We start from the raw sequence: 27042 nt of genomic DNA on the forward strand, positions 1-27042 counted from the left end.
CAAGTTCTTATTTGTGGTAACAGAGGTGGCCTGTGATTATTTGCTTACTTTTAGCTCAGCATTATCACCTTTCTAAGATCTTTGTAATACAGAGGAGAAGCCAGAAATTACGTTTCTCGGAATGCTCTTTCCCTTATGGCTCTGGCTAGAGTTTGTCTATGAGAGGTTCTCAGGCAAGATATGGAAGATGGAAAAAAGGCAAGGCCATTCTTCTTCAGAAACAGTTGCCATCAGGTGTGTGGGCAGGTGTAACTTTCCAGTGAGCTCTTGAGAACCATTCACTTTACTGTTGTAGCCTGAGATGGTGGCCGTTTTCCAGAAACCCTGGCATTTTAGCAATTACCTACTGGTGGTTTCCCTAACCTTTTCTCCTGCTCTCTCAAAGTCTGTATAAGAAACTAAGTTTTATATGAAATCCACAACTTTGTGTCAATACTTTAACATATATTCCAGAAATACACAGAGCAGTGTCTTGATTTCTCATGTCAAACCTCTGAATGTCCTGGCACAGGGGCTGGCAGTGAGCATTTGTCTCTTACCACCTGACAACACTTGGCTTATGACCGATGTGAACTTTTCAACACTCTTCTCTGTGGTGTTTGTGGCAGCAAATTCTGTCCAAATGCCAAGGGAGAAATGGCTAGTGGGAGAATAAGAGAGTAGTCTAGACCGTCTCGTTACAGCTGCTGTATGGATCTGGTCACAAGGGAAGGGTCAGCCTGGAGTGCCCTGCTGTTGAGCTGGTGGTTATCGGATCAGTGACTTTGACTGGAAGTGCCATGGTGTAGACAGAGACAAGTCAGAATCTGCCAGATCATCGGTTCTGAGGGTGCCACTGTTTTCAGAAAATCCCAAGCCACCATCCTGACAAACATGAATGTGTAAAGGCTCAACCACAGAGCTGCCCAGTTGTGGGTGCCCTTAAAATAGGCCCTTTGGGCCACTCTAGAAACCTTTCTTCAGGGATAAAGCTGCTTCTGCATTGGGTGCCCAATTTTGGCTTCAGGTTGTCTCACATGGCTGGGCATGTTTGATGGGCAGTAGCACGTACATGTCAATAATCTCTGGCATGGAGTGAGAATTTGGCTTGGGAGTGGTCCAGAGCATGGACCCTGGAGACCCATGGTCCCCATTTCAATTCTGTCCCACTGCTGTGTGACCTTGGGCAATTTTCTCCACCTCTTTGGCCCTTAGTTTTCTCTTCTGTACAATGGAGATGTTAATAATATCTATTTCACAGGGATGTTAACCCAGGTAAAGTTCCTACGGCAGTATCTAGTTCATAGTAAGTGATATGTAAGAATAAGTTGTTATTATTATTATTACCCTGAGGAAAGACAAGTTGGCCCGGTGATGGAATCTCAGGGTAAGATCAGGGAGTGACTCCGAGGGCAGCATCTCTAGCCTAGGCTGCCATGAATTCACATCTGATTCCTGGGAAGAGCAGGGAGGCTGTAAGTTGAAATTAAGAGAGGTTTTCACCAAATTCTGCGAGACAATGGGGCTCTGTGCTGGTGTCCTGACAGGAGGGAAGGCAGTCTCCCCCTTGGCAAAGAACACAGCCATAGATGTGGGAGTCAGCAGAAAGCGACAGTGTCTGGCAGGGGATATGTGCTTTAAGAGCTGACTGGGCTTGCTCTGGACTGCATGCTAGGCACCCTTGAGACTGTCTGAAATAGCTGAGAGGGACTTCAGCAATTTCTGCAAGGGGTGGAAGGTCTCATATGAGCAGGAGGTTGGAGGGTCTTAATACCCAGATAAGATTTACATTGGACACTGGTCCTTTGGGTGATAAAAGACCAAGGGCTCTGGTACCAGATGGACATGGTTTGAACCCCACCTCTGCCACTTACTAAACTGTAAATACTTGGAGGGTAGAGACTATCTTGTTCATTACAGAGTACATAGAAGGATTTAGTATGTGGATGAATAAATTTAACATTCTGGAACTTCAGTTTCCCCATCTGTAACATGGAGATAATGTAATGACCACTAAAGCAGATGCAAGGATTATACTAGATAATGCTCACAGACACCCAAGTTCCCTAAAGAATATTATACTCCTTTTTTTGTAGTAATTATTGAATACCTTGCTTAGGATAAAAATTCAGTACATTTGTTGAGTCAAACTGATTAATGGTGTTTTGGTGCAGTAAATGTAGTCTACATCTGCCAAAGACTAGATCCTTTAAAGGAAGTGATCATGCCTCTTATAGGTTTTTCCCAATATGATCAGTGCTTTTAAAAGTCATTTATGATTCAGTGCTTTCTGACAAAACTCAAAATGTAGCCAGCTATTGTAGAGTGCTATCGAATTTTGGGGGAGTAAAAGATCACAGATATGTTACTAAATAATCTAAATAGATTATTGTCTGACCTAGAAAACCTATACTATAGGAAAAATTAGATTTGGACACAAAAATTCATAATATGTAAACACTACACATTCTTATTAAGCCTTTGCTTTCTATGCCCATTTAAGGTAACTTTCTGACCAATCCTCATTCAGGCAAGCTTGGAATAATTGGGTTTTTAGTTGCTTTTGTGCCCATGAAATGGCCCTCAAGAAATGACCAAATAATTAATGGAAAGGGCCTGTTTCATGCTCAATCCTCATTCCCTATCTTGATTCTTTCCAGTCAATCCTCCATGCTATGTCACTGAAAGCGAGTAACTAAACTTATGAAATCTGACCAAGTAACTAAACCTGTTAAACCTGACCTCAAGTTTATACCCATTATCTAATCAACAAGTTCTAGTTTGTAGGTGATCCATTCCTTTCTTATGGAACAAAATGAATGGGTTTTGCTGCTGCTCTTTTCTTTGGAATCAGAATCATCTTCAGTTAGCTTTTGGGGGTTGAAATTACATTTTGGATGACTGAAATTGCCTGCTATTTAACTGTCAGATAAGGATGAGTATGCTGAATTTAATTTTTAAAGGGGAGTGAAGCAAGTGTCAAATGTGTCACTAGTGCCAATATGCCATAATATAACTTGATTATGTATTGCTATCAACTCATTGAATCAAAGTGTTTGTTTTTACATCTATTTTATAAGGCCCAGAGTATATTTGGGAATAAAATCACTGCTTGAAAAGTTTCTTCAATTCTGTTTCAAGGTCAGAGAACCCTTTCTGCTATGCAGAAAATATTTACTGGTGTGGGATACATTTTCTTTAAGAACAAGTCAGAACTACTTAATATGAGCAGTGTTGAGCATATCAGTCAAGTGGTTTAAATAACAAAACATATCAAAATGTGAATCACCCACAGCCAGATGGAAGCTTTTATCAACTTTAATTGATATAATTATAATTGGTATGCAATATGTCTTACAACAAATGTGGATACAATGACATCAAATATCAAGGAAGTTTCCCATCTTTCCATCTTTAAATGACTTCAGCTAACTCACCCCAAGAGAGAAATCTGCATTGATTTCCTGGTTAGCATTATTACCAACATCAACTAGCACTATTAAAATCAAAGATGAAATGGTACATTCATTTGCCAAAAAAAAAAAAAAAAAAAAAAGGTTAAAGGCAAAGAAGGTGAATCAACGTGCAAATTAGCATCTGGCCCAAATGCAAAATTCATTTCCTGAATGCGAGGGATTGAACCATGCACACTTGCAAGCAAGATGAAGGGCAAACAGATGACATCAAACCAAAATCAAGCCCACAAATAATCCAGAAGACCTCAGATGGTAAAGGCCAGAGGTCTACGTCTACTGCTGTTAGTGCTCAGGTGTCCATCCTGTTTTCCCTAATCTCCTGATTCTGATTCAAGAGTCTTTGAGACCTATGTCCTAGGGCATCCTTTCATCTAGAAATGGAAACCATTGCTGTGACCCCAGGCATGGTCAACCCTGCAGTGATTCAGCTGCACAAAGGGGCAGTCCAGAGCTTAGATAGCTGTCTGGTGTGGCTAGGACACAACTGTCATGTTATAGAATAAGTAAAAACAACACACTAGTATCATAGCAAACAAGAAACTGGGATCACTTATAATAGTCAAACTGTCTATAAGTATTTTTCTCCAGAAACTGAAAATACCGTAGACGTAATTTTATTAATCCTCACAACACATCTGTGAGGTAGTATGGGGTGAGGTCAATATGAAAGCATCACCCCCATTTTAGAAATGAAGACAGACGTGCAGGGAGGGCAGGAAATTTCACTGTGGCCACAGAAAAAGAAAACAAAGTAGAATCCCGCTCTTTCATCATCTGCAGTCGATGGTCGAAAAGAGGCAGCTTGCCTCCCTCCTGCTCTGACATTCTCTCTAAAGTGTTACGACTAGACCTATCCACGGATGGGACATGGTTGTATAGACCCACTGGAGCCATTTCCCTTAGGTAGACCTGAACAGGTGCTCTCCCTGAGGTCAAGGATGTCAATTTTCGGTATATATTTCAGATGTGTGTGTGTGTGTGTGTGTGTGTGTGTGTGTGTGTGTTTTAAGTAACATTTGTAGAATATAGTTGCTAAAATCCTTTGGCCAATTCAAAAGCAGAAAAGATACATTTGGCAAAATAAGGTTCAACCCTTACGTATTTTACACTCATATAACATAAGAAGTGTTAGAATTGTTATGGGAAACTGTCGCCTTGCTGAATACATCTGCTCTAGGCCCACATCTCTCTCTTTGCCACACACATTTGGAAGCCAATAAGAGCAACAAACCCATTATGTGCCCTTGCACAGTAGCAGCCTTCAGTAAGAAAAAAAATGCCTGCTTGAGTTCACGGTTTATAGAAGGCCATGGTTCCTGGGAAGAGGCTTGCCCCAGCATTTACGGCAGAGGCAGCAATCAGAAGTGCACCTCTCCAAAGGTGTTTCACAAACACTGTGTCAAAATGTTTTTGGCCAATGGAGAAAACAACATATGGAATGTCCTGTTTTTATCTGCTTTTCCTTTGCCAAACTGAAAGCCCTATGATGGGGGTGGGGAAAGAGAGACAGTTACTTAAGCCAAGCACGGCCAGAAGGGGCGCCCTTGGTCATTTGCTGCCCTTTTTTTTCTGAGAAGGTAACTTTTTTGGTTGTTGTTTTCAATATTCAGAGATATCACAACTCCAGTAAGCCCCTCCTCATTACCCACCCTGGTTGTAAAACACCGCTGGGGCTTGCTCATTCTCCGTCTGCACTTAGAGAGTTTAGGAATAATTTTTTTTCACAATTACTTCAGTGCGTGGGTTGGCAGGTTGTAGAAAGTGGCACTGCCCCTATTGTCTCTGAGACCAGAGGGGTTTAGAAAAGCAAGGGTGGTTTTCATGTCAGTGCTTTGCCGGGCCACAGCCAGAGACAGGACAAGCCGGGGTCAAGTTTCTGTAAACTAAACAGTCATGACAGCAAGGTCCAACTTTAGAAACAAAAGTCCATTTTCAGGTTTTTTATGACACTGTAGGACAATATAACACATTTTGAAGTCGGACCCAATGTTTGTTTTCTACTACATGAAATCAGGACATAGATGCTGCTTGCTAATGTCAGCTGTTCCAAGAAGACAGAGTTGTAGCACGAAATAAAGCTCCCTAGGAAGCACACAGAAATAAAAAGTCACCATGCATACCAAGAACAACCCATCAGCCAATAAACTAAACACTTTGGAGATAAAAACTTAACAGATCATTTCACTTCATTAACAGTAAAACGTATCACTAATCTGTGAGTGTCTTGTTCTGTCACAGTGGGCACTGTGATAAATCAGGGCTTCTCAGTCTCAGCACTATTGATAGTCTGGGGTGGATGATTCTTTGCTGTTGCAGGTTATGCTGTGCATGGTAGAATGTTTGGCAGCATTCCTGATCTCTAGTAGCACCCCCAAGTTATGACAACGAAAAGTGTCACCAGACATTTTTGAAAGTCCCTAGGGCGGAGGCAGGGGGCGAAATCACCTCCTGGCTGAGAATGATTGCAATACACGGATGCCAACAAAGAGGAACAATTCTTTCTCAAAATTTATTGTGCAGAACTTTAAGACTATACCCAGAGTTGCTCATTTATTAAAGGGAAGAATTAGTAAGGTAAGTGTGTGGGAAGAATAAACGGATTAATCATAGTCTGTTTCCTATGAAAATGCCTCATTGAGTAATTGCAGATAGACTAGTGCCTCTTTTTTGTTTTGTTTTGTTTTTAAGCAGTTTACAGCCATTATCCAACAGACAGTAAAGCAGTGGACGAGTTGCTGTGTGGGTATAAAGCAAAGAGTTTCTGGGCTCCTCCAGGCTGTGGATGTCTCCGGCCATTATCGACAGCTGATTCTCACTAGTCCTAATGAGGTACTCAGTGCAGGTTAGCCTCCTTCTCCCCCGCGCCAGCTTCTCTTCCACTTCCCCACACTGTACATGCCTCTCCCTTTCTCTCTATAACTCAGCTCATCTCATAGCCTTTTTCTTTGGAAATGCAACTCTGCTGATCATTTGTGGGCTGGGATCCCAGCTGCCTTTTGAACAGAGCAGACATCCTTTACAGAGACAGCTGGCCTGGAGGGGAGAACAGGTAGGGGCACACTGAGATCCCACAGCAACCTGCGAGATTCTGCCCCGTGACCTGCTGGCCTCCTCCAGGGCACTTCCTATTTTCATCTTTCATTAATTAGGCAGCTAAGAAGCTGCTTTCCAGCTTGTAGAGCCAAGCAGGCAGCATCCTGTCAGAAACAACCAGATAAATAGAGATTAAAAAGGAATCTGAGAAAACCCTGCTCTCTCCCATGCAGGGTGAAATCCTCATAGAGCTCATTTCCTTTTCCCTCATTAATATTTAATGTAATTTCCTAAATAGAAGTTTAAGAAACAACACAAATGAAATGTTCCCCTGAAAGTAACCCCTGACAAAACAACCCAAATCCTCCTCCTCGGTCCTTCTCAAAGTGGGTCCTGCAGTGGGGAAAGAAGCCTCCACCATGGTGGTCTGGCCTGGCTGGTGCAAGGCTGGCCCACTTCAGCTGCAAATCAGCCTCCACTCACCTTTAAAGAATGGTTTTTTGTACCAGAAAGGGGAAGTTGTAGCAGCCAGAGGAGAGGGAGGAAAACAAAAACAACCATACCAACAAAACAGGACTTAAGATTGTCGTTCAATGCGCATCAGGTACTTATTAATTCTACTGGATAAGCACTTATAAATAAAGAACAGTTAATCCTCATCCCAGGCCATATTCCGTTGTTAGGAGTCATCGTACAGGGGGTTGTTGTAGTTTCCCCAGGACCCGTAGTCGTGGTCGTCCAAAAGCCTTCCATAGGAGGAATGCCTGGTGGAGAAACAGAAGAGGGTGGTGATTATTTGGAAAATCACCCATTTGAGGACAGCGTAATGCCCTGCACTGAACTGGGGATGCTTACGGGCAAAAGAGAGGGAAAGGTGTGATGCTGTCACTAGGACAACAGACCCACCCACTGTGGAGGCCCCGGTCTACCCAACACCCTGTCAGTGACAGTTCTTCCTGCTAGGATCCCGACTGGCACGTCCTGTTGGGATCATCTGAGTCCTTGTTGTCTTCTGGATCTCCAGTGCTGGGGAAGGAAGAGGAGGCTCCATTTCCATAGTAATTTAATAAGAAGAGATGGGAAAGGGAAGCTTGCATTCCTAACATTCTGACTTGGGTTCTGGGCTTAATTTTCCCTGAAATAATGGTGACACAACCACAACCACTGTTGCGATCACCACCTCTCCTGACATTTATATTGTCTTATAATTTATGAAGTGCTTCTATATTTAGTTTTTACTTGATCCTCAGAATAAAGCCATGGGGCAGGTATAGTTTATACTTATTTCTCTGACAAGGAAAATGGGGCTCAGAGATGTTAATTGAAGTGCCCAAAGTCATCCAACTAAGCTGTCAGCAAAATCCCTATCTCCTGTATCTAAATCCAGCAGTCAGAGTTCAAGTTCCCAGAGTCTCATTAGCACCTTAATTGAATGGCAATATGGGTTAAGCAGAATTTGGTGGATAATTAATTGTGAGACCCTCTCTCATAATTAATAATACATCTATAAGAAATGAAATCAGATTGTTATCACTCCTCTGTTCAAAACCTTTGAATGGATCCTCCTTTCAGAGTAAAAGCCAAGTCATTAAAATGCCTTGCAAAGCCCTATGGGGTCTGGCCCCAGCTACTTTTCTGAGCATACCAGCCCTTATTAAAGGACCCTTGCTCCGTCTGCTACAACCATACTTGTCTCCTTCTCCTCACTCTCATGCCTGACACAACTTTGCCTCAGGGCCTCTGCACTGACTATTCCCTTGGCTTGGAACAATTGTCCTCCAGTTCTCCACACAGCTCATTCTCTCATTTCCTTCAAGTCTTTGCTCAAATGTCACCTTTTCAGTGAGGCCTTCCTTAACAACTTGATATGGTTTGGCTGCGTCCCCACCCAAATCTCATCTTGAATTGCAACTCCCACAGTTCCCACATGTTGTGGACGGAACCCTGTGGGAGGTGATCAAATTATGGGGGCGGGTCTTTCCTGTGCTGTTCTCATGATAGTCAATGAGTCTCGTGAGATCAGATGGTTCTATAAGCGGGAGTTTCTCTGAACAAGCTTTCCTTTTTTTGACTGCTGCCATCCACATACGATATGACTTGTGCCTCTTTGCCTTCCGCCATGATTTTGAGGCTTCCCCAGCCACATGGAACTGTTAAGTCCAATTCAACCTCTTTCTTTTGTAAATTGCTCAGTCTCGAGTATGTTTATCATAAGTGTGAAAACAGACTAAAACACAATTCAAGTTTTCAACTCCCACCCCAGACTCCAAGCTTAATATTTCTCATAGTACTCATCACCTTCTAACACATGATATAATTTACTTGTTATTGCTTCTCTTCCCTACCTAGACTATAACCTCCATGTAGGTATGGATTATTTGCCTGTTGTGTTTATTCTTAGCTCTAACTCCAGCACCCAGAAGAATATCTGACACATAGTAAGTCCTCAATATGTGTTTATGAAAGAAACAGTGATTGGAAAAAATAAATCCAGAGTTCCCTTCAAAACTGATCTGTTCATAAGACGGGAGCTTCCTGGAAAGGAATGTGGTCATTTTAAGACTAAAACTAATGGCAGGATTAGAAAAACATCACAAAATGAGCATTTGTTACCTCTAAGGCTCATGCTAGCATATGAATTATTATACCTTGCCACTGGAAATCATGTATGCTAGATGCAGTGCAAAAAATGACCACTCCCACTATTTTTTATCTCAACTAGGTGTGAAAATTAAACAAAATGGAAACACAATTTGAAGGTGCAAAAAGCATTTGGTATACTTTTATCTGTGCTAAAATAAATGCTATTGCACTTTTGAAGCTTATTTACATCTGCCAGGTATTTGTAAAAAGATGATTTTTTTTTTTTTTTTTTTTTTGCTAAGAACTAGACCTTGGCTGTGCTCATTTCAAACTCTTAGCCTTCAAAATTCTGATTTATGTCCTGAAGGCTGACTCAGCTGACCTAATCTATGTACCTGAAAACCTGAAGATGTTCCACAATTTACTTTGCTTTCCATAAAGGCTCACATTCATTTCTGTGGGTGTGGGAATGAAAGAGACCACAAATAGAAACCCAGAAACACCACTGCTTCTTTGATCTATAGAAATAAGGGAGGTCGTTTTGGTAAACAAAGGTCATGGGCTATCTATGGCCCAAATTTAAAACCTCCAGTTCCAAACAAGTCCTTTAGCAGGATAGCTGAGAAATGGAAGCTATAGAATGAACAAGTTAAAACCTTGTAACTAAAGCCCTGGAGCCCCTGCCTAAATTTCAGTATAACTTACTACTGCAAGCCTGGCAAACATCTACTTAATAAACATGCTCCTTTATTGATAGGGTACTCCTGCTTCACCTTTGTATGGTAATTGAACTTCTCACAGAATTTTTATATCTATCATATAATTTTATTCCCATAAAATGTAAGTTTGGTCAATAAACATATGTCCTTGAATAAGTTTTTAACCCCCTATTTCTTCATCTATAAAATGGAGAAACTTTTTAAAAAATTGCTTTGTGGTTGTTAGGAGGATTAAATAAGGTAATGAATATAAAAGCCTTGCTACATAGTAAATGCACACTGAATGTTGGCCAATATTGTTTTTTAATTTTTAATATGATAAATCTTATACAAGCACATGGTGAATCTGCCAAATAGTTAAAAATGTCATTGAATGAAAAGTGAACCTTCCCTCCCACTAGGAACTCTTGAAACTATATCCCAGGCATAGTTATAAAACCAGTTTCTTACATGATTGTTATTGTATTTGAATTTTTAAAATTTATTAATATGTTGGAATGGGGATTAGAGGTTTAAAAATCTTTGGGCTGTCAGGTTTTACTGGCTATGGTTATCTTAGGCAAGACTATTTGGTTAATGCTATATCTGAATCTCCTATATTGTAAGACACATCTATACAAACACTAGTAAAATAAAGGAAAAAGACTGGCCTTTACTTTCCGTTTTTTGTTGTTGTTGTTGTTGTTGTTTTGCCTTCCCATTGAAGAAACAGTGAGTTGAGTAAAATGCTGATAAGTGAGGAAAGATATACAAGAGATATGGATGAACCAAAATTGGGAATGTACTGAACCCACAGGGCTTATTTACCACCTTAATGAGCTTAAACAGGAAAAATTGGGTGTGCAGGGATTCCAGCCAGGTTTGGATAAACTGGATACTATTGTAGTAAGAGTAAGACAAACACATTTTTTTTTTGTATGTGTGATAAGAGGACAATAATTAGTGAGCATGTTAAACTTTCTCTCTAGGTCAGATGGCCTACTATTGGCAGACAATCATCACAGAAATGGTCTACACATTGGCACATCTGTTTATCTGTAAACTAGTTCAGTGCCATGAGGTAGCTAGTAAAAGTCTGTGTGGTTTAACAGATTCCCATGGCTTCCCCTTCCCCAAACCCTGGTTCTTCTTGATTAGGAGTAAACAAATGTTATTGCTGCACCCGCAAACTTTCCTATTCAGACTCATTAACTCATCCAATAAATGTTCATTAAGCAACTACTATGACAGGGACTTGACATTGTTCTAGTGCAGGAAATTGGTAGAGAATGCACTGATTCCAGTACAGGGAAGCACATGGTATGAGGGAAGCATGCACAGCAAGGAACTCAGTATGGAGAGGTGGGAGAAGGTTTCCCAGAGAAGGTCTCTCTTGAGCTGGACAACTTGAAATCAGCCAGATGAGAAAGGGGTGAACCAAACACCTCTCACAGAAGGATCAGCATGTTCAAAATTACAAAGGCAATATATCTGAAACAGGACAACATATCTGAAATATATATGAAACAACAAGGCAATCTCTCTGAGAAACTCTACAGCAGAAAGTGTGTTTGGAGTGGGTAAAACACTCAAAGTGTGATCCTTGGACCAGCAGCACTGGCATCACCTTTGAGCTAGTTAGAAAAGTAAATGCAAGGGCCCCTCCTGGACCTACTGAATCAGAATCTATGGGGATGAGACCCAGAGAATTGTGTTTTTAATAAGCTCTTCCATTGATTCTTATGCACATTAAAGTTTAAGAACCACTGAGGGAGAAAATGGAGTAAACAAGACCTAAAGAACTCCAAAAGGTGACTTGAAAAAGTCAACTGCGTATAACAAATTCTAGAAGATCTCAGGCTTTTCGGCTGGCTGGGCCTACTCTAACAACCAGAAGGTATCCAATTGTACAACATGCAATCACTGGAAGACATAAAGCAAAATAGGTGACGTCTAACAAGACGTCTTAAAAGACAGGTCCTGTTGTGTCTATAAACTAAGATTGCATTTATTTTTGTGAAGAGAACACCCCATGTAGTCTGTCTGGGTCACTAGCACACCTAATTATAGCAACATCCACATCACCGGTCTTAGCAGATATGGTCTCCTGTGTAGGGAGATTATCTCTTGGTTGAACAGTTTTGAGTCAACTTAAACAAATCAAAACAGACTTACCTTATTCTTCAATCATCACTAATTAAAGACACTTCTGCAAAAGGCAGGCAGGGCCTTTGCTTTCTTTTAAAGTTGCAAACAAACCCTGGCATAAAGACTGCTCAGAGATAGTTTCCATTTATAAATGTGTAACATGGATGCAACTTCACAGGCGTTTCAGAACAGCACTAACGAAACTGCCAAACTGGAACATGGAAGACTGCCATATCAATATTCAATTAGGAAATGAGCTGTTGTGCCATCTTTCTCCTCCTCCACTCCCCTCTCCTTTGAATTCCTACGCCTACTGAATGGAAATGGTAGGATGGACACTGCGCTCCCAACCTCACAGCCTATGTGTTGGTGGTTACCAGTTTACTGAGTCCCTATTTACTAAGCACTATTCTAACAATGACCACAGCAGTAATGGTAATTGCCCTTCCATCATTCTCACCTCATACCAGGCACTGAACGTTTATATGTATCATAATTTAATCTTTGTAACAATCTTGAGTTAGGTACTATTATTATTATAGTCTCATTTTACATGAAGAAACTGAGCACAGAGTGGTTAAAAAACTTGCCCCAGGCTGGGCGCAGTGGCCCATGCCTGTAATCCTGGCACTTTGGGAGGCCGAAGCAGGTGGATCACCTGGTTAGAAGATTGAGACCATTCTGGCCAATATGGTGAAACACTGTCTCTACTAACAATACAAAAATTAGCCACATGTGGTGGTGTGTGCCTGTAGTCCCAGTTACTCAGGAGGCTGAGGCAGGAGAATTGCTTGAACCCGGGAGGCGAAGGTTGCAGTGAGCCAAGATCACACCACTGCACTCCAGCAGCCTGGGCCACAGAGCGAGACTCCATCTCAAAAAAAAAAAAAATAAAGAAATAAAAGAAACTTGTCCCAGAGTGCATGTTCTTAGTCACCATGCTACAGTCACTCCAGTTACTCTGCATTCATTACTTCATTTCATCTTTAAAACAACCTTGAAAGATACATATTATTAGCTCTATTTTTTGCACATTGAAGAAATTGAGGATCAAGGAGTTAATAATTTGCTCAAGGCCACCTAAATAGTAAGTAGAAGAGTCAGCATTAAACTTGACTGCAAAGCTCACATTTTTCCCTCCACACCACACTGCTGCAGGTTAAAAGCTGGGGTCATAAACCAAGAAGGACCCTGGGTTCAGGGCAGTTCATTTCATAAGTCACATCCAAAAGTGGCTCAGGTTACAAAAAGATGTGGTTCTCCAGGCAGGGGTCACTGTGACAAAACTAGGGGTCATGGGTCCCTGGAGAAAGGGAGTGTGAAAAGCAGATGGCTCTTAAGTTTACAATGTCTTTAGAGGAAATGAGGACTTGGGAAGAAAGGTGAAAAGTCCCAGCCCACTGTTAGCAGAGCTTGCCAAGCATTCTATTTTTCTCGTCATGAGGCTGCCTTTTCAAGCAGATTCTCCCCTTGCATTTGCAGAGAACTTGGCTGGGCCAGGGCCATATCCTATGGCTGCAGGTCAGAAGCTAATGGCTCCCTATGGGTTGTGATTTTAGTCACTTGCCGCTCCAGCCAAACCAGCTAAAAGACCACAGAAAACAGACTTTTTGTTATGTTATTGTTTTTAGAAATCTGGAATGAAGAAAGAAGAGTAAGTTCCCAACCAAAGCAAAGCCTATCCTTAGGAACATACATGCACACACACATGTCAATTGAAGTATTTTTGATGAATGATTAATGGGGCTTTCCGACAATCTGGCAAAATAACAGTTGAAGGGGTTTTAGCACAGCCTTAAGATTCATAACAACGATTAATCTCTTTTTGTCATCATTTTACCGAAATAATTAATAGAGAAGCAGAAAGGGGCTTTCCTTAGGGGGTTTCTGAAACCCCTTAAGGGTCTAATAACTGTATCCATTCATTCTTAAGTTTATAGTGCTTAAACTTAAGTAGCATAATATTTAAATAGCAACCTTATATTTATGCCACTGTGGATCTTACTATATTTAGGAGACAGAAGCTGAATGGGGAAGAATAATAATGATTTATTCAATTTAATCATTTACTTAATTTATCTGGTGCTCTGAAGGCCTGGGGAAAATATGGCTTAAAATACAATTTTAATCAGCACTCATCAGAGCAAATTGTAATGGCCTGCTAACAAAATTTTCCAAGCATGGTAAGTTCTGTGATGGCAGAACTGTGTCACATCACTGATGTGGACTGGCACATGGCTGACGCTCTACAGCTGTCTATCAAGGACTGTCTTCCCGGGCCTCCTTCCAGTCTACCACTTTGATGATGATGATGATGTTGGCAGTGCTATGTACTTGCTCCCAAACAAAGCTACAAGGTAGAAACTACTGCCTTTATTTTACAGGTGAGGGAAATGAGGGTGAGTGGTGCTCTATGACATGCCTAGGTCACAGTGCTGGAAGTAGTAGAGCTAGGATTTGAACTGAGGTCTCCCTGCTTCTGGAGTCTGAATTGTTAATCACTGTTTTAGACTGCCTGCGTATAGCAGTGTGAGTTTAGAGGTGGTAAACTTGAATTCTTGCCAAAGTGAAGAGGAAGAGTCCTTCCAGTTATTTCTGCACCATTTTGGGGAAGTGTGTAGCAAGAAGGAAGTGTTTCTATTTCACTCCACACGTCATATTTTTGATACTGTAGCCCGTTAGGAACTCACCATTGGTGATTCTAAAATGACTCTAAAATTTATGTGTAAGTTCCTTTTTGGGGAGGAGGGGCAGAACATATTTTTCAACAGATACTTTGTTATAAAATGGAAACGAGGTTCCCAGAGTAGTTCATAAAAGCCAATTTAACTCGTAATTAAAATATGGTGTATCTGCAGCAATAAACTAATAATTAAACCAGATGGAAAAAGGTACCATTCAGTAAGACATAATTTATAAAATTAAGTTGAGTGCTCAAGGACATGCAGACTTAATGAAGAGAAATATTTTTTTAAATCTGGGGGAAACTTCTGGATGCTTTTATAAAATATTTTATTAGAAACAGATCATGCGGGCCCTTTCATTCCAATTTCTCTTCAAAACCTGGCTTTCCTGTTCTTTGTATCATTGATGCAGGTGATATTGCAAGGCACTCTCATACTTGACATTATCAAGATTAATTTGGTGCACATTTAGAACACAAGATGGAGGGAGATAAAAGGGAAGGAGGAGGGAAGCGCTCCCAGTGGGCACTGGGTGGGGCTGGGCGATGAGCGGGGATGAGACGAGGCAGCAGCAGAGTGGATGTGTGCTCTGAGATGAGGAATCATATCCATGAGCTCTACATGGGAACAAGGGCAGGAGGGAAGGACAGGGTGGCGCAGCTTCTTGAGGAAGAAGCATGGCTGCTGGGGGGACAAGTCAGAGGTGTCTGTGTGTGTGTGCCACAGTGCCCATGGGATTGTGTGTCCTTATGTTTCATTGCTTATTTGTTCAATATATCAAGCACCGTCTTGGTCCCTAGAACTGTCCTCACAGACAAATCCAGGTCCTCAAGGACCTTACATTTTTTGTGGGGAAAAGAGACAATAAACAAGCAACACATATGCAAAAACAAAATGATAGCTAGAAAATAAAATAATAGACAGCGGTCATAGCCAGGATGGACTTAACAAGGCACTAAGAGAGTAAATAACAGGGGCCCTAAACTGGAAAGGACATCTCTCAAAGGAAGTGAGATGAAAGTCCATGTACACAGCATGAGAAGGAGCTAGAAGAAAAGCATCTCAGGGAGGGACTAGCAAGATCCCAGGGCCTGGGGAAGGAAGGACAGAACCTAATGTGTCCTAAGAATTGGAGGGAGCTGGAGTTACTGGAGCTCAGGGCTTCCGAGGGAGAGAGGGATGTGAGGATTGGGAAGAGGGAGGTAGGCATGGTCCAGGATAACTGAGGGCCATGCTGAGGAGTTACAATTTAATTCTCAGTGCAAGGGGAGCCACCGGGGTTTTTCAGGAAGGGAGTGACAGGGCAGAGGAGCTTACATAGAAATAGTTCTGGCTGCTGAGAGGAGAACGAATTGGAGGTCAAGGGTGAGTGTCCTCACCATGCAGCCTGTGTCTTTCTGTCCTTTGTTATGGGCACTGCACAGACTGGGAAATAAGACTGTCACTTGCTATCTGGCATATTACAGCTGGAAGGACACTCAGAGACTGTGAGTAATGTGGTATTGAGACTTGATTTCACAGAGCAATAGAAGACATAAATGGAGGACTCACAGAGTATTGCAACTTCCTATTAGGCTAAAGAAAGTAAAATCTCAGCTACTATCACTTAATGTCATAGGAGACAAGATATTTTAAAACCAAAAATATAAAGACATAATCACAGGGGAAAAAATAGTTTTATAGGAAAAGCCACACCTTCCTTATATTTTTTTACGTTTTGCATTAGAATCAGTGGAGAACTCATTAACAGATTGGGTACAAATCCACAGTTCGGTATTCAGAACATCAGAATTTAGGAACCATTGATCCCACCCTTCTACCCTCTTTCACAGATGAGAATAGGTGAGCTTTAGGAGGCACGTGGCTTTCCCAGGGTAATGAGGTACATTCAGGACAGAGAGCCTAGGCTTCAGTCTCCCAACTCCACGTTAATTCTTCTTCCATGGCATCATCATGCTGTATATCTCAGCTTACTTCTTCTACTTTGCCAAGGTACATCTATACCTGTGTTGTGCGAAGTAGGAGAACACCTGCCATTTTTCACTTCTCTGGCAATATTTCTGAGGGCTCAGATACCTATTAAGGAACAAGTATCCAGCAAAACAGTGCTCAGAACCAGAGCCCAACAACACAGAATCCTTTTCTTTATAGAGAAGAGTAAGCTGCATCTCACCTGATCTTTAGGTAGGCTGCAACTCCAAACACCAGCAGCACCACGGCAATGACTGTCACGGTAATGGCGGCGATGCTGCCTGTGGGGGAGGAAGGACACAAAAAAGAAGATACATGAGGATATGGGGCATCACGTGACTTTGGCGTGCATAGGTAGTATCCACCTTCTGCCTAATCCCATCTTTTCTCTGAAAGGGGAAAAAGCTACTTCAGATCATTCTGTATGACATTCACAGTTAGAATAAAACCCAGGATCTTAACTCTGTTACCAAAACACTTTTTATGCAGGTGAAATTGGGTAAATGGTCAATATTTATCAAGATTTTTTGGCTGACCTGGAATTCAGAGAGGAGCACTTAGTCATATTTTGATTATCTTTTTAAGAAATGACATCAATCTGTTGTTGTTGCTGCTGCTGTTGTTTGCAGGGGTAGTGGGTTTTACATTTCGTTTTGTCCTATTTTCTTCTTTTATGGGCTCTGCCTCTTCTTTCTACTACTTGTGAAATATTGAGAGACTTAGGATGTTGTATTCAAGGGTCACTACAAAGTAATGTGGTTGGTTTTTTCATAAAAATATCAGCAGTATCCACTTTAAAAGGGTTGCCTTGGTAGGAAATACACTAATTTTCATAAGGCAATCAAGTCAAAGCATTTTAAAACATTCCTCTGTGGGAAATATGTTCAGTTTTCATTCTTGAATAGTAAATTTGGTTTTATAGAGGATAAAGCAAAGTTTGATATATAGAATAAGGTCAGGTCTGATAGGTAACACTATTTTGTGTTTGTAGACATATCCTGGTGCGATATAAAGTAACGTGAATGTTTTATTATGTAGTTTGAAATCTGGTTCCAAAAGCAACTATTAATGGACAGTTTAAAAAAACTCTTTGAGCATGTACCCATGTAAGAATAACCATAACTCCTTCAAATACTACTTTGAAGCACAACATGCTTTTTGTGTGAGCTTTGCATTAATAATGAATATACTTTAGTTTTATTTCACCTTAAAAATGGCAAGAATCAATTGGGCTCTTGTGTCCTAATACTTAAAGTGAGTTTTTGGCACTAAAGCTGGTGTTAGGGACCCCATTTATTCTTTTAGGCAACTGGGAAATTATTTACTAGTACTTCAACAAATGAATTGGACTCTTTTAAACACACTGCAAAGAGCACAAGAGATTTGGAGTCTGAATATGTGGATTCAAGTGTGGTTCATTAGTAGCTGTGTGACCATGAACTATTTACTTAACCCTGATGACTCTTATACTACTTACCTGCTGAGACAGAGGAATAAGAGTGTTCTACCCATCTTGCATGATTTTAAGGGGATTAAATGAGATGCCAGGTGCACCAGTCAAAAGCACTATGCAAATATATGATCCTGGACCAATTCTCATCTCTTGTGTGCTAGGTTTCAAAAGTGATGACTCTCCCCCACATTTTTGGAGATTTATCACTGTAGATTATTTTAGTATCTCTTCTTTTATTTATTTATTTTTGTCTGCTAGTTATGAATGGCTCCTGTTACTGTTCGCTTTATTAGCCTTCCCACCAAAAGAATTATAGCACAGTTAAGAAGCCAATCAGTCCACTTGTTAATTCTTTAGTAACTTCTCAAAAGCTTTGGATGAAAGAATGCTACATCAGACATCCATGCTCCTGCTAGTTATAATTTCTAAAAGAGAGATAAAAAAAAATCATTGCTAACATTAAGACTGAGACCAGAGCTTGTTGTTTCTACGAAGACTTATCATATTTAACCATTTCAGAGCTTACAAGCTTCTGAACACTCACAGATCCATTTCTTTGCTCCTGGAATCATTTTGAGCCAGATTAATGTAATTATCAGAATAATTCTTTTCCCCTTTTTTCTATTGTAAAGACAGAATTATGGCACTGAATGATCAAATGTGCAGACTGGGTCAAGCAGAGAACATCCGAGGTCAGTTCCCCTTTTGGAAAACCTCCACTCCTATTTTGAAAGACTCCTCTTGGCTTCTTGGCCTCTAAACTGTGTTGAAATTAGAACAATTCAAAGTTCACTGAAGCCTCCTAATAGCTCTTTGAAAAGCTTATGAAAGGAGGGTTATAACCACAGGGTAAGGTGATAGGAGTATTTTAAGATTCAAAAAGATACAGTCATTGCAATTAAGAGCAGTGTAAAAAACTGACCTTTTAATTTAATTTCTCTTTTTTGAAAATGGAAGAAAAAAGAAGGAATATAGCTGATTTTTCCGCAAGACTCTTCTTTCTTGCTCCAGGGATAGCTTAATACAGAAAATCACAGGTTTGGCCTTTTTCAGAGATTCTTCTCTAACTTTAGCAGTTGGGTCCCCTCCAACTTTGTGATTTACTGAATTTATTTATATACCACCTCTTTCTAAAGATAAATCAGGCAGGTTCTCCAACTAAAGTGCATTCTTTTTTTTTTTTTTTGGATTGTAAGTGATAGAGTAACCACTTCTCCTCCATGTAATGGGTGGCTCTCTAGCTCCAAGTTTACCCCCAATCTTCAAATGGGGCTCTTCCACGTCACCCTACCATGTCCATAGAAGACAGCCTATATGACCAGAGCTGGAATTAGCCAGTTATTTTCCTCCTGATGGGCCCTTGAGGGCAGCTGGGCAAAGGGGCACTTCTGAGAGTTTGTACAGCCCAATATAAGGCCAAATGGTATAAGATAAAATAGATAGTACTTAAATATTTGAACCACTGTATTAACTATTCTGCTACCCACTGACTCTTCTCAGTGGATGCCAGCCATGGGAACAAGAGTCCTCCAGAAGCAGAAAACCTTTATCTGGCCCTGAGCCTAGAAGATCTTGTATCCTGAGCTTGCTGTTACCTCCACAGCAGTGGCTGCTTTCAGAAGCAGCTGGTAACATCAGCCCTGGGAAGTTCCACACCTGAGGGCATTACAGTTTGGGAACATAAAGGGGTTGCTAAGCCCATGTTAGCACAACTTTATAGGGTGAGTGAAAAGGCTTTATTTCCTCCTTGTGAAAACAAATGCCATTTCCCCCTGAGTTCTGTTTAAACTAAACTGGAATTCCCCTCCTCCTCCTCTTACATTTTTCAATATGAGGAAGGGAGAGAAAAAATGAGGAAGGTGTGGCTGGGGGCAGGGGAGCCTCTGCCTTATGAGGAAGGTGCGGGACACTGATGGGCAGTGCACTGGGAGTGGAGACACCGGGAAGGTGGCTCGCATTTCATTTCTTCCTCATTGGGATTTGTAAGTTAGAGAGTGGGTGTGACTCATGTGATAAAGCCCTGGAATGGGCAGAAATTAAGAACTGGAGGAAACTTATCTATATGTTTTATAATCCAAGATACAAGAACATTCCACTGTGCTAGCACATTTCACTCTACCAACATGTTCTGCCTATCCAAAGGGTTGGTGAAGGCTTGTGAACCAAAGCCTCTTTGATTTTTGGTCTCCCTGAAGTCTGGAATTCCTCAGGGTTGCATTTTGCCACTTTTTTTTTTAATGGCCCAGGACCAGAATAAACGGGCTAAAGAATAACCATAGCTACCATTTGCAGGTGATTACGTTGGGCTGAGACTGTGCGCAAAACTGTATAGCTATCATCTTATTTAATTCTCTTTACAAGGTGGAAGAATTGTTCCCATTTTATAGATGAGGAAGTTAAGGCTCAGAGAGATTAAGGTTTTACATGTGGTAAATGATTGAACTAGCAATTGGACCCAGTACTATTTAATCCAGGTTTTGCATTTTTAATCATTAACTTTTCTTAGCTTGGCCAGCTCCTATTCTTCTTCATCATCTAGCTAAATATCAACTCTTCTGAGCCGTTTTCCTTGACACCCCTGAATAAATTACAGTGTTGTTGTGTGTTCTCAGGTCTCAGCATTGACTTCTTTCAATCATTCTGTGTTATGTTCATATGCTTCCCTAGGTCAATTCTATTCGTGGCCATCTTGCATCTCTTCCCATTTCTTTGTGCACTGTTAGCTTAAGGCACCATCTTTGGCCCACAGTGGATACTTAACTGATGTATTTAATGTTGAATAAACAAATATAATTTTAGCTTAAAAAAGATTACTGGAAAAATTTTTTTTACCTTAATAGATGTGCTAAGAAAGTTTCCACACAGCTGACTCACCACATATTCACCTTGGAATCACCTGCTCCAGTTCTTACTTGAGTACCTACTCCTATGACTACATCTGTGGTCCTACCTCCCCAGCTCCCTGTCCTTCTCACTGTGCACTTGAAAGTCCCCAACAGTGACCAAGGTGGTTAGCTGGAGGAGAGTTCATTTAGAAATGAATTAGTCCATTCTCATGCTGCTAATAAAGGCATACCCAAGACTGGGTAATATATATATATATAAAGGTTTAATGGACTCACAGTTCCACATGGATGGTGAGGCCTCACAATCATGATGGAAGGTGAAAGGCACATCTTACATGGCGGCAGGCAAGAGAGCATGGGTAGGGTAACTCCCTTTTATAAAACCATCAGATCTTCACTATCATGAGAACAGCATGGGTAAAACTCACCCCCATGATTCAAGTATCTCCCACTGGGTCCCTCCCATGATGCATGGGGATTATTACAATTCAAGGTGAGATTTGGGTGGGGACACACAGCCAAACCATATCAAGGAATAACTGTCTAAATAGAGTCAGATAACATCCTTGAAGCAGCCAGAGCAAACTCCTGGTCAGCCTGGTTGGCCACTACTCCACTCCCCCACAACCCTGAGGAAGGAGGCTGCCTTCGGGGTTATTCCTTTCCCTGCTTTAGCTCTGTTCTATCCCTGAGGCAGTCCAGGAATGTGTGGCATCATTTAAGAGTCTCTCTTCCCACACTCACACATCCCCATGGGCCCGCACGCCACACACATGGGCCCCTTTTCTTTCTCACATACTCAGAAGGGGTTCTGTTCATGTCTAAGCCTCCTGCCTCTCACTTGACCAAAAGGGTCTTTCTATATTCCTGGGCTTAGCAATATTCTCAAACCTCAAATGTTCCTCTAGGGACTCTTCTCATTGAGAGATTTTCTTTTTATTTCACTTTAAACATGAAATAAACATTTTATTTGAGCTCTTTGGAAGAAAGATTAGTATTCGCCAATTGTATCAAAAACGTAAATATTAGGACATGATGGGATGAACCCAAACAACCTCTGAAGAAAGAACTTTGCTGGGCTCTTTAAAGAAGTTTTTGTTGCTCTGAGAGAGCTGGGGGTGGAGGAGGTGATGGTGGAAAGTTTCCAGAGGTGAAAAAGAGGTGAGTGTCTCACTGCTATCCATAGATGACTCCTGAGCCACATTCTCCTTGAAAATTCACCAGTCAGCTTATTCAGAAGGTGCGTGTAAATACTTGACCAAGTTCCTGAGTATGTGTGCATGCCTCTGATCTATTTTGAGAAGAGTCTTTAACAAACCTCTTGACTGTTTTTCAATATTCTTGCTCTTTTCTTCCCACTTCCTGGTCCAGAGATTAGGTAAGAATTGGAGAAGAGGAGCAGGTGGCCACTTCAGAGTGTGTGGCGGCTCCTTCAGTCAAGGTCACCAAGAGGGAAGGAACATTTTGTGTCAGAGGAATTCTTTCTCTTTAAAAGCATGTGTCTGTGGATGTGCTGGAGGAGGGAAGTGGGTGACTGGCGAGGGCTTGACAGTTAGAACTCTGTGCCTGCTGAATCTCTATATATTATGCTAGGCTCTTCATTTTCACAGCAAGAGTATCAGATCATGTCTCCTTCCTCCAAAGAACAACAGTAATAGCAAGAGAAATAAACAACAACAAAAATAAAAGCAACTAACATTTTCCTGTTACTTACTGTGTGCCAGGGACTGTTCTATGAGCTTCACTTATTTCAGTTCATTTAATCCCCATGAGAACTCCATAAAGTAGGTATTCTTGTTATCTCCATTTTACAGTTGGGATAACTGAGTCACAGAGATGCTAAGGACCCAAACCACAGAACTGCTAAGTAGAAGAACTGGGATACAAGCACAGGTTCGAGAGTCCATGTGTTACCCACTAGGCTCTCCTGCCACCCTGGGCTCTAGTACTAAATCTTCAACTGTTTTAAAATAAAACCTACAGCTTTGATGCATCCTCTGTCTGCTTTCTCTTAGCTGCCCTGGAATCAGGGCCTACCTTAGGCTGTGTGATGGCGTGGGTCCTCTTGTACATACTGGTGAAGGAAGATTGAAGCTCAATAATTCAAATTAATTGGGAAGAGGGCTAGTTAGAAGCAGACAACAGTTCTAGAACAGCAGCCTTAGATCGTTCAGGTCATTGGTTCCTAGTGTGTGTTGTGGTGCAAAATAACTGCTCAGAATGCTGCCAAATGCTGTTCATTTCAGTGTATTAAATAACCCAGGGTATATGGTAACTGCAATTTGCTTCTAGTGGGGCGGTAGTGGGAGTAGGGTATAGTTTGTGAGATGGAGAGAAAGTTAGAAAAGAAAACTTCAGCTCTCAGATCTTAGACACTGCAACCTAGGTAGATCCTAATTTTACCATTATTGAAAGTCTCTTTGTCTTCTGGCCTTGTCTGCTTGGATTTCATTCTATTCTTCTTTCCATTCTACCCCAAGCCAGGGGAAGCACATCTTGTCTCCTCCCTCTTACCCCAAATCCACCCTACAAGCTTCTCCTGAATGAACTCCATGGGCTCACTTTAAGCCAGGACAGTGTGGGGTGTAGAGACTCAATAGGCCAGGGCCCTGAGGTGTCACCACTCCATGGCAGAGACAAGTGTCAGGCCCCAGGAACCATACTGGGGTGTGCAGGATTGGATGGATAGACAGGCAGGGAGGTAAGAGAGGTGAGTAGTGCCAGCCTCTGTATTTCTGCCTGTAACTAAGGTGGGTGGGCCTGTAAAGTCTGGAGCAGTCTTGGAAAGAGTTGGGAATGAAGCTGTTCTCTGATGGATGGGGCAGGACTTGGACAGACAGCAATGGAGGATCGAGGCAGGAACCACCTCAGAGGAGACCAGACACCCAACATTTATGGGCCTGAAGGGTTTGCACTGGGCTTAAAGACAGAGCACCTTGACTGGTGTTCTTATCTAAAAAATGGACTAATCCCTGTCCTCTCCACCTCACAGGGCTACTGAAAGGATCAAATGAGATGAAATGCTTTGTAAATTAGCATGAACAAAGAGGGCTGTTGAGATCTTTGTAGAGGCCAGTGCCTTCATTTTATGGATTAGGAGACTGAAAGGCTGCAGGACTGACTAAGTGACAAAACGAGGACCACAGGCTATATAAGAAGGCATAATGGAAATTAACAGAGATCATGTAAATGGTTGAGTACTCAGGACCAAATCATAAAAACTCTGAAAGCCAGGGATCATGGTGTTTGGCTTGATAGTTTGGGGAGCAGGGACCATGGAAATGCTTTGGGAAGAAGGATGCACCTTTTATGCAAAATCCTTCTCAAGTCCAACTTTCTCTTGGAACTCATCCCTGATGACAGTCACTATCTTGAGTCCTCTTTTTCTAGACATTTGCTGTCTTATTGTGTATGGGACAATTTAGTAAATTTATTTTAGTATGTAACTCATACTGCCATATGTAGCTGTGGGTGGTTATGCATATTATACATATAAGACGTAGATGTATGAAATACACTGTAATACCAGTGGTTTTATGAGAATACGTTCTGCCTACTCTCTAGACTGAAAGTCTCTTAAAGCCAGGTATACCACATTATACTTTATTATTTGTCTAGACCCAAAGTAAGTGATTCACAAAATCACTCTGATTTCTTCTGAAGCACAGCTACTTTAAAAAACCTAAACTTTATTAGTAGTTACATTGCAAAAAGAAAGCATCTTTATAAAGAAAACAGCTTGCATAAAAGTATGCTACAGAAGTGTTTTTAATTAACACAACCTAAGCTTGTCCCTGTAAATAAGTAAATTAGCCCTTTTCCCCATTACTCCTCTCTCAAAATATTTACATCATTAAGTTACTAGTCATTTGTTTACACAGAGTGGCAGAGATAAACTTTATCAAAATTAGCCAAGTATTATCACAGCTGGAATGTTTTACCTCATGTTTGTACTGTTATCTACATGCTAGTTAGTGGGCAGAATTGGGATTCGAACTGTGGGGTAGGATCCCAACATCTATGTTTCCACTTCATGTCTTCAGAAGACCTGGTTTAGAGACTGGCTTCACTTTTATCTAAAAGGATGTTACCTACCTAAAACCTGTAGTTAAAAATGTATGCTAGAAATATTAATCTTGGTTGAGATAATAAAATACTTGCTCTTGCACAAGCCCAGTGCTTGTTTCCTCTTTCTTCATTCCTCTCTCATAGGGGCACATCAGCTGTATTTTAAGGACCTGGGAAGCGCACGTTTGCAATTAATGCAAACCAGGCACACATGTCAGCACAGTTCTTGGTTACCATGGTTTTAAGGTTTCTTCACTTCACTTAGAATTACAATCTTTTCCCACACGAATGAAGCCTCTTTTCCACTTGGAATTTATTTTAACTGTGTGTTCAGGTTGTTCAATCTCAGCTCTCTTTTGACACCTGTAATGTGAACTATACTGGTTTTCTAAGAATAATGAGAGATATTCTTCATTGCCTTTTCTCAAGGCAAAGCAGTGATCTTCTACCTTAGAACAACCGATTAACACACAGCAACTCCAGCTAAGTGTCCGGGATCAATCCCCTCATTCAGTTGTGCTAATGGTGCTCCCCAGATCAAAAGGAGTGTGTCAGGAATGAGGAACATCAGAGGCCAGGCTGGGGAATCTCAACTCCTAGGTCATCTCTGTGAAGGAAGCTTAGAGGGGTGAATATGGACTGCAGGAAGCATGCCACCATCTTGCTCAGTAGGTGCCAGCATCTCCGTGAACAATGAGAGAGAAGAGCTTTTTGTTGTTGCTGTTGTTGTTACTGTCTCCTCTATCTCTTTAGTATTTCAGTGATGAAAACAAGGCATGACTATGGATAAAATAATACTAAAGGGGCTGGGAGCAGTGGCTCACGCCTGTAATCCCAGCACTTTGGCAGGCCAAGGCGGGTGGATCACCTGAGTTCAGGAGTTCGAGACCAGCCTCGCCAATGTGGTGAAACTTTGTCTGTACTAAAAATACAATAATTAGCGGTGTATGGTGGTGGGCACCTGTAATTCCAGCTACTTGGGAGGCTGAGGCAGGAGAATCGCCTGAACCCAGGAGGTGGAGTTTGCAGTGAGTCTAAATTGTGCCACTGCACTCCAGCCTGGGCAATGAGAGCGAGCAAAACTCAGTCTCAAAGAAAACAAACAAACAAACAAAAAACTAAAGGGAAAAATAAATGAGAAAAGTTGGCGTATGTCCTTTGCAAAAATCATCCAGTCTGCTAAGGTAAAGGCTCAGATTCTTGTGGAGTTCACCAACCTTGACAGGTGAGAGCTTCCACACTGGTATTTTCTTGGTTCAGAGGACATAAGCAAGAAGGAAGAACTTCTAAGAGCCCAAGACAAAGTCCTAACCCTTGTTGCCAAGCAGTGTGCAAGTTTATCTTTTTTATTACAGAATATGGGCAGGGAACAGAGAGTCATAGTTTCAGGTTACCTATCCTGACACCTTGGCCAAGGGCAGTGACATCAATATAATTACTACAGTCCCAAGGACTCAGGGATCTCCTAGGAACCACTAGCTAAATTTAGCCTCACTCCATGTCATTAATCAGCAAGGCCATGCAGGATCTTGCTTTTGAATACTATATTTACCAAGTGTTAATTTCTCCCAGACTCAGGAATTCAAAGTTTTGGAGTTAAAAACATTGGAAAGAAAAATAATTTCCAAACTTTGATGCAAGTTAAGGGAAGAGTACAACTTCTAGGTCTCAACTGTCCAACCTTGGGGACAGATGGGACCCAGGCTAAATCCTGCAGCTCAGCTTTTGTTTCCCCCAACGCCCCAAGATTGCCTTTCTCTTAGCTAGAAATCTTCAGTTGTTTGGACTCCACTTTTCTTTGGATTTTCCAAGTTTTCTGAAACTGTTATTGTTTCAAATGTGAACATAGCTATTTTTCTCCTTTACACTTTTTGGATTATGCTTTTCTGTATTATGCTGTAGGCGGGTACTTAAGTGGACTTTTATTATCTAATAGTCACGGTAATAATCCCTTTGGGAATCTTAAAGTGTTTTTACACACATTCTAATTCTTCAAGTTAAGAAAATCAAAGTCTAGAAGAGTCAAAACTCTTGCTGGTTGGTATCCACACTGAGAATTAAGGACCCAACTGTAATAATGATAGCTAACATTTACACAGTGCT

The 27042-nt window shown here is 41.3% G+C and overlaps 1 protein-coding gene across 2 annotated transcripts in view; it reads right to left on the reverse strand.

Moving 5' to 3' along the window:
• Nucleotides 1-3281: 3281 nt before the first annotated feature.
• Nucleotides 3282-27042, reverse strand: part of PARM1 (prostate androgen-regulated mucin-like protein 1) — a 117793-nt gene continuing 94032 nt past the window's right edge. The window contains exons 3-5 of one of the 2 annotated variants that reach the window (XM_010377131.2): nt 16775-16853; nt 7184-7252; nt 3282-6652 (exon numbers count right to left, since the gene is read on the reverse strand). In XM_010377131.2, coding sequence (XP_010375433.1) covers nt 6601-6652; nt 7184-7252; nt 16775-16853 — 200 coding nt within the window. In that variant the 3' untranslated portion in view covers nt 3282-6600. Of the gene's footprint in view, nt 7253-16774; nt 16854-27042 lie in introns of both variants that reach the window. The other variant, XM_010377132.2, reaches the window with a different exon arrangement.

This window comes from Rhinopithecus roxellana, chromosome 2 (genome assembly GCF_007565055.1).
Source record: "Rhinopithecus roxellana isolate Shanxi Qingling chromosome 2, ASM756505v1, whole genome shotgun sequence".
In the NCBI taxonomy this organism is placed as follows: Eukaryota; Metazoa; Chordata; class Mammalia; order Primates; family Cercopithecidae; genus Rhinopithecus; species Rhinopithecus roxellana.